This window comes from Littorina saxatilis, linkage group LG17, assembly GCF_037325665.1.
Source record: "Littorina saxatilis isolate snail1 linkage group LG17, US_GU_Lsax_2.0, whole genome shotgun sequence".
NCBI classification, from domain to species: Eukaryota; Metazoa; Mollusca; class Gastropoda; order Littorinimorpha; family Littorinidae; genus Littorina; species Littorina saxatilis.
Genome location: NC_090261.1, coordinates 65,468,725 through 65,477,694, shown reverse-complemented (window position 1 = coordinate 65,477,694; position 8,970 = coordinate 65,468,725). Strand labels below are relative to the sequence as shown.

The following is an 8,970-nucleotide window of genomic DNA, read 5'->3' as shown; positions in this document are numbered from 1 at the left end:
ACTGAACGCAATGCCATTTTACTCGTAGCATCGTCAGGCCACCGCTCATGGCAAAGGCAGTGAAATTGACAAGAAGAGCGGGGTAGTAGTTGCGCTAAGAAGGATAGCACGCTTTGCTGTACCTCTCTTTGTTTTAACTTTCTGAGCGTGTTTTTAATCCAAACATATCATATCTATATGTTTTTGGAATCAGGAACCGACAAGGAATAAGATGAAAGTGTTTTTAAATTGATTTGGACAATTTAATTTTGATAATAATTATTATATATTTAATTTTCAGAGCTTGTTTTTAATTCGAATATAACATATTTATATGTTTTTGGAATCAGCAAATGATGGAGAATAAAATAAACGTAAATTTGGATCGTTTTATAAATTTTTATTTTTTTTTTAAAATTTCCGATTTTTAATGACCAAAGTCATTAATTATTTTTTAAGCCACCACGCTGAAATGCAATACCGAACCCCGGGCTTCGTCGAAGATTACTTGACCAAAATGTCAACCAATTTGGTTGAAAAATGAGGGCGTGACAGTGCCGCCTCAACTTTCACGAAAAGCCGGATATGACGTCATCAAAGACATTTATCAAAAAAATGAAAAAAACGTTCGGGGATTTCATACCCAGGAACTCTCATGTCAAATTTCATAAAGATCGGTCCAGTAGTTTAGTCTGATACGCTCTACACACACACACAGACAGACACACACACACACACACACACACACACACACACACACACACACACACACACACACACACACACACACATACACCACGACCCTCGTCTCGATTCCCCCCTCTACGTTAAAATATTTAGTCAAAACTTGACTAAATATAAAAACAACAACACACAAAAGACATAAGGGCACATAGCCCTATTCGGCCCATTTCCAAAATCTGATAAACGTAATTTCTATCTCCTTTCTTATCTTTCCATAAGAAGTGCATATATACTAATACAACAACAACAACAAGAGCAAACGCTCGATCGAGTCACTTTCGCAGTTCTGAATATTATATGAGGCATCAGATGGACAGGAAGAAATTGCTATTCACAACACAATGAGTCACGTTCACATAAAATTTGAGCCCGGTCACTTTTATAGTTTCCGAGAAAAGCCCAACGTTAAGTTGTGTGTTGCCGAACAGAAAAGGCTAGTTATCTCCCTTGTTTTTCTGATAACGTTCGTAAAAGGCTACAGATGTAAATACTTTGATGTAAAGAATAATCCTACAAAGTTTCAATCACATCCGATGAACTTTGTCAAAGATATAAAATGTCTAATTTTTCCTTTGACGCTGACCTGTGACCTTGAAAAAGGTCAAAGGTCAACGAAACCATCGTTAAAGTGTAGAGGTCATTGGAGGTCACGACTAAACAAAATATGAGCCCGATCGCTTTGATAGTTTCCGAGAAAAGTCCAACGTTAAAGGTGGTGTCTACGGACGGCCGGCCGGACGGCCGGCCGGACGGCCGGCCGGACAGACTAACACTGACCGATTACATAGAGTCACTTTTTCTCAAGTGACTCAAAAACCATATTCTTTGATTAATTTTTAATCATATACAAACAAACAATACAAATTAAAATGCAGAATATTGCAAATCAAAAACAAGTTGCGTAAAGAGAAATCAATACATTTAGTCAATCTGTGGGCCTTCCCGAATAAAAATGAATTGACTAGGTAATACAAGCCAAATAGATCTAATTTTCATAAAACGATTTTTCTTGGTTTTTGAGCTTGTCTTCAATTCAAACACAACAAATGTATATATCTTGGATTCAGGAGATGATACGATGCAACCGTTTTTAAATCTGTTAGAGAAAATGCAATCTTAGTCCCAAGTTGAAATGAACAATCAATTAATTAATTTGTAAGCTGCCGAGCTGAAATAGACTACCATAGTCTGGACTGAGCAAAATAATGTTTGACCAAAATGAAAATCAATTTGATTACAAAATGAGGTCGTGATAGTGCCGCCTCAACTTGTATGAAAAACCGGATATGACGTCATCAGAAACATGTATTGAAAACTAATGAGAAAAACTGTCTCGGGATATCACGTAGAAGAGTTTGTATGCAAAGTTTCATAGAGATCTTTCCATTAGATCCCGGGAATCGCTCTTCACACACACACACACACACACACACACACACACACACACACACACACACACACGCACACACACACACACACACACACACACGCACACACACACGCACGCACGCACACACACACACACACACACACACACACACACACACACATGTACACTACTCCACCACCCTCGTCTCGATTCCTAGTCTATCTGAAAATATAATTTCAAAACTTGACTTAACGTTAAAAAAATAAAGAAAACAAAGAGGATAATCTTATTCCTTTTTTGTGTGTATCCCCTAAGGATGCGCAAAGAGAGCGAATTCTTGCCACTCCCTCGCAAAAATAGCTGGCTTTGCCCTAAGACTGCGAGTTGAACGGAGGACAAGTATTTCGTAATGTTGGAGACAAGAAAAACAGAAAAACAAGACTGCTGAGAGAAAGGATGGGAGGTATGAGTCAAGCTTTCCGATCATAGCAATGGCGGGACGTAATCCCAAGACAGATTGCTGCAGCATGCACTGTGGATTTTTCTTTTTTTTCACACATGTGTAAGCTGGGTAAAATCGAAGCAGGGGTGGGTGGGGGGGGGGGGGTGCATTAGCTGGCAAAAACCAACTAAATACAAGTCATCAGAGACTCCACCAATAATTGTTACTTATCTGGCCTGATTTATCACTTACGGAATGATCAGGCGAATTTTTTTGAAAATCATTCCAAAAACATGTGTGTATAGCTCATGTCTACTGGAAAGAGACTTGATTTGCTAAGATCTTCCTGGTTACATGTATAAACTAACTTGCTTTTGCTCTCTCTCTCTGAGATTAGGGAAAAGACTGATTTATCGTTAATTTAGTTTTTTGCATACTCTTTAATGCCAAATGATTCTTTTTCTCTTCGCTCTAACGTTTGTTTGCTTGTTTGTTTGTTTGTTTGTTTGGATGGTTTAAACAAAATTGTACTACATTTTTTTTTGTTAGACATGAAACAATTAACAATATGCAACGAGGACACGAACTCAAGCAAAAAAGCTGATATTACGTGACCAAAACAGTACAATATTACACAAATCTTCATGATCGTGGACTTGACAAAAATAAACCAGAGGAATAAATTGTGGGGGTGGGGTGGGGAACTAAAGCAAGTTTGTTTGTGTGTGTGTGTGTGTGTGTGTGTGTGTGTGTGTGCGTGTGTGTGTGTGTGTGCGTGTGTGTGTGCGTGTGCGTGTGTGCGCGCATGCGTGCGTACGTGCGTGGGTACGTGAGTGCGTACGTGCGTGCGTGTATGTGTGTCTGTTTGTTTGTCTGGTTGTGATTCCCACCTTGCAGTCGACATTGCTGTACTGTTCACATTCCTGGCTCTGTTTCACCGTGTTGTCCTCACACTGCACGCCATTGCACGCCGCCCTCAGCATGAAGCGCGTGCGTGTGACGGTGCTCGTGCCGCACGTGGCTGGACACAGTGACCAGGCGCTCCACTGACCCTGCACGCAGTCGACTGGACAGCACTTGCCCTTGCAGTGTCGCTGGTCAGTCGTCTGGTCACACCGCTTGCCGCCACATTCCGGCTCCTGGGGAGGGGGAGAGGGGGGAAGATGATGATGACAGAGTTAGAAGCATGTCGTCATAAAAATGCGTGTCATTGTGGCAAATGTCAAACTACTCATCGTTATTACTGTCCCACTGATGCAATGTTCGTCGGGGAAAAGAATTAATGTGTGTCTTCAGTACGCATTAAATGTTGTTCATTTGAATTGGGTTTTTTAAACAAATGAATGCGTTCTGTCCAAGATACGACGGAAGACACCCCCGCAAAATAGGCGAGTGTGTTCTCGCATGATTCACCCTGGCCGAGTTAGTACTAATCTCTGTCCCACATTTCTGCTGTCCCTTCACCTGTACTGTCTATCGTGTGCTTGTGCTATAATATAATACCTTTGTACCTTTGCCAATCACTTGTGAATTTGGAGAAGCCATTGAACAAATATCAGCCAGTAGACTCACCCGTCAAGAACGCTTATTGACCTCTTCTTACCTATTGACACTATGGTCAGTCCCTAACTCTATATTTACCCCCCCCCCCCCCCCCCCTCCCCCTCTTCATTTCTCGTTTACAACAGATCATCAGTGACCTCCCCTGATCTGAACACCTCCTTTCAACTTTCTAAACAAAAAACGTCAATTTTTCCGAACTCATTCGGTGCCCATTTTTGCAAAACCTACCTGAATAACTCTCTTTTTGCGGGATTTGACCCCCGGCTGCTCGCACGGGGCCTGGCACTCGGACCACTCGGCCCATGGGCCCAGGGCGCAGTCTCTATAGCAACACGGGTTCCCGCACCGCTCCTCCACAATGACGTCATCACAGTAGCCACCACACGCCTCCACCACCTCCTTCTGTCGGTTCCGAGTACACACCCACCTGATGCCCACCTGCCGTGCAATTTGAGGGCTGGATTAGTTTTGCTTTCCAAGACAAATCTAACTCGGAGTCTTCAAAACTTGTTCTCCGCAGAATACCCACATTTTTCGAATAGCTTACTTTGTGCCAAATACTGTGCCAAAGAAAACTGGTTTTACTGATGCATTTTCCCAAACACATGTTTGTCTCACCTGTTTAATATATCATTTACATGGCAATTATTGTATATCAAACTGAGTTCTAGTCGTAAGCGTCACACGGGAGCCGCTGCAGTCCCTATATCTGATATATCAGCCCCATTAGGCCTTCTTTTAATAACATGACTTTATATGTAGCATGATGAATTTAAGGGAACATACAGTACAGTGGAACCCCTTTTTTTAAGAGCCCTTCAACCCCCACCCCCAATGCGGACTCCCTCCCTTCTACGACCTTATTTTCTCAGATTTTCTCTTCATAACCTGTGTTAAAACAAGCAAGCAGCCGGAAGACTGGTTGAACTATCGCCAGGCACGTAACCTTATTACAACAAAGAAAGGAGAACGTATTATTGAATTCTATTCCGAATTAGATGTTAAAGTTTCTGATCCAACGCAGTTTGGTAGCAAAGACTGATGGAAACTGGTGAAGTCATTTATGAAGAAGAAATGTTTATGTGAAGATGAAATTCCACCTATCTGTGACAACGGCAAAGTTTACGAATTAAGCCAAGACAAAGCCAACGCCTTTAATAATTTCTTTATACAAAATTCCACTGTCGAAGACCCAGACGATGAAGTCCCTCAAGTCCCGTTGTTAGATCGCGAATTTTGTGATATTGTTTTGTCAGTTAATGAGGTAAAAGATGTAATTAGAAACCTTGATAAAAGAAAAGCCATAGGTCCCGATTTGATTCACAACAGACTTCTCATAGCAGCATTAGATGTTATTTCGGAGCCACTGACGTATATCTTCAACAGGAGTCTGAGGGAAGGAGTTTATCCTAACATGTGGAAAACAGCTAATGTTACGCCTATTTACAAGACAGGTCCTGCAGACGCTTGTAATAATTATCGTCCGATTTCCTTGTTGAGCTGTGTTGGCAAAGTCTTGGAGCGATGTATTCACAGCCAATTATATAACTTTTTACAATCCAACAACATTCTCACACCTACACAGTCCGGTTTTATACCCGGCGACTCGACGATCTGTCAACTTGTCTCCATATATAATGAATTGTGTTCAAACTACGACAACGGTTTAACAACACAGGCGGTATTTTTTGATGTGTCAAAAGCTTTTGATAAAGTTTGGCACAAAGGATTATTGGTAAAACTGGAGTCGCTTGGTGTTCGAGGCCGACTATTGTCATGGTTTCGTAGCTATTTAACAAACCGTGTTCAATCAATCCCGCAGTTGTTGTTAAAGGTGCCAAGTCAGAGTTAAAAGGTGTACAAGCAGGCGTTCCTCAGGGTTCAGTGTTAGGCCCCTTGTTATTTTTTATTTATATAAATGATATTGTAAATGATATTGAGTCTGTTATCAAATTGTTTGCTGATGATACTAGTTTGTCACTTGCATTAAATGACCCGATACGACGTGCCGAAATTCTTAATTCAGACCTTGATAAAATTAGTAGTTGGGCAGCACGTTGGAAAGTTACATTTAATGAAACCAAAACTAAACTGCTGAATATAAAACGTGATTTAAACCAAAATGACCCTCTATTTTTTAATGGAAATCTCCTGGAAGACATACCAGAACACAAGCATCTTGGCATTTTCTTGAAAAACGATTGTAAATGGGACGCTCAAATCACAAATATTGTGAAAAAGACCACTTTGTTGATTAACTGCTTAAGATATTATAAGTATAAGTTATGCAGAAATAGTTTGGAAATAATGTATAAATCTTTTATTCTGCCACATTTCGATTACGCTGATGTGTTATGGGACAATTGTACCGAAGCCTTGTCAAAAACACTTGACAAATTACACTTTGAAGCATTACGTGTTATAATTGGCGGTGTGCGGGGAACAAGCCATGATAAGATTTACAAAGAAAGTGGTTTTTGTAGTTTAAAGGAACGCCGAAAACGACATAAATTAATTTTATTTCACAAAACGGTTCATGGTAAATGTCCACAATATTTAATTAACCTCTTGCCACCACTAGTCTCTTCACTAAATCCCTACCACAGAAGACGACCATTCGAAAGATTCGTACCAGCACATAGGACAGACATATTCCGAACATCCTTCATTCCATTCTCCACAGTTTTATGGAATAATTTGCCTGATGTGATTAAAACAACAAATTCAATAAGCGAGTTTAAGCATTATTTACAAAGTCCTGATCATAGTGTACCAGCTTATTATTATTTTGGAAAACGACAGACAGAAGTTCAACACTGCAGAATGCGTTTAAATATTAGTAACCTTAATTCAGACGTGTGTAAACGCCATCTAAAAGATAACGCACAGTGTGTTTGCGGTGATCCAAATGAAACAGCCGAACATTATTTATTAAACTGCACTTTGTATGCAGATGCTCGTCTGACAACAATCAATTCGTTGCCTGTTTACTTCAGACGCGTGGAAATATTATTAAAAGGTAGCGAGCAATATTCTGTTTGTAATAACATATTCATATTTGAGTCTGTCCAATCGTTTATTGTTAAATCTGGTCGACTGATTTGATGGATGTGTTCACGCATTGATAGTGTATATGTGTGTGGGCAGGCGTATGCATGTGTACCTCCACACTGCCTCTCTCTGTGTTATCGTATTTGATTACATAAGCAGCGTATAAGTAATGATTATTATCGTTTGTCTCGTATTTTATATGTTAACGAATTACTGCCTTCCATAAAAAAAATTTACATTTACTTGAATTTACATGTTGCATGTCTTAGACTTGATGCTCTCTTCCTATGCGCTTTCGTCCTAGTCTCTCCTTGTGGTTGTTAGTACTTTCTTCCCCCTCCCCCTCCCCCTCCCTTTTCTTTTTTCTTCTGTAGATTCTTTTGTTCCTATTTAGTTCCCCATCCCCATTCTTTCAATTTGTTCTTCTGGTTTATTGTTATGTCCACCATTACGAAAATGTGTGTAATTTAGTATTGTTCTGGTCACGTGATTATACGCATTTGCTTGAGTGCGTGTCCTAGCTGTGTGTTTCGAACTGTTCATGCGAAGACATTCTGAATAAAATTTTGTTTAAACCAACCTGTGTTAATTTACCCCACTTGTATGACTCCCCCCTGCTTAAGACCTCATTTTCTTACATTTGTGAAGGTCTGAAAAGTGTGTTTGTGTGTGTGTGTGTGTGGGGGGTCACTGCACTGTACATGCTTACCTGGTCGCACATATCCTCGCTACACTTGCAGTAGAGCCATGGCGCCCACTGACTGTAGACACAGTTCTGAGGGCAGCACCGCACGTTGCACCGTTCTGTCTCTGCCAGCGCCTGGGTGCACGTGCTGAGGCACTTCTCGTCACTCAGCATGCGCCGTTCTCGCTTCCGTGTTCCGTTCTCCCCGCAATCGTCAGAACACTCGGACCACAGCGTCCATTCGCTGTAGACACAGTCCTTCGGTGCGCATGCACCGGAAGCGGTGTCAGCCTCGTTTTGAGGCATCGCTGTAATTGGATGTTGGGAGAAGAACCATGCCGCCAGTAGTACGAAGATTGGGATGTTCTCCTTCATTTTTTTTTTTAGAGGGGTGTATTTTGATTCCTCGTTTACAAAAAGTCTTTATTTACGATACTATGGTTTCCATTATGCGACATGTACAAACAGCAGTTGAAGTATTTTATATATTTGTTAAAATACCGATGTCGTCTGTCAACAGATTATTTTTCATTACTCGGGTAAATTACTACAAACAAGCACACACAAAAAATCCTATTTCTATTGTATTTAGCATGCAGATCACTTTTTTTTCTCCTGAGAACTGTCACCCACACTTGAGAGAAGATGACGGAAATTTGTCAAGACTGTCTCACATGACCTGAATGTTGCAATCACGTACAGTACACACAACTGAATCAGAAGGATACAAATTCTCAAGACGTTCTTGGTACAAAAATTCCGCGTGTCTTTGTTGAGTTTGCCAAAACCTTTGGAATTACTTGGGATAGCTTTGGTCGTTTTCTGAAAGTATTCCAGCAACGTTAAAACACGGGCACAAACACAAATCTGATTTAAAATGGCCACTTCTGTTGAGGCGGCTTTGCTCTGCTCCTATCCTAAGACGTCCTTTCCCATCAATGAAAGACTGACAACCCAATGTGGCGAAACAGCACGCAACACGCAATATTTCGTCAATAACTATGTTCTGCGCTGTTGGTGGTGACTGAATGTAGGTCGGAGGCAAGAGTCTGCGTTGGGAACTTCGCCAAAATATGCCTCCAGTTATATACCTTTCACTTCTTGCACATGTGTATTTTGCTTGCAGTAGGCCCGTTT

At 40.8% G+C, this 8,970-nt stretch overlaps 1 protein-coding gene across 1 annotated transcript in view; it reads right to left on the bottom strand.

The window, feature by feature from the left end:
• LOC138953369 (protocadherin-16-like) overlaps positions 1-8,677 on the bottom strand; it is a 99,809-nt gene extending 91,132 nt beyond the window's left edge. The window contains exons 1-3 of the mRNA XM_070325168.1: positions 7,858-8,677; positions 4,326-4,535; positions 3,425-3,673 (exon numbers count right to left, since the gene is read on the bottom strand). Coding sequence (XP_070181269.1) covers positions 3,425-3,673; positions 4,326-4,535; positions 7,858-8,208 — 810 coding nt within the window. The 5' untranslated portion in view covers positions 8,209-8,677. The remainder of the gene's footprint in view (positions 1-3,424; positions 3,674-4,325; positions 4,536-7,857) is intronic.
• Between the last annotated feature and the right edge of the window lie 293 nt (positions 8,678-8,970).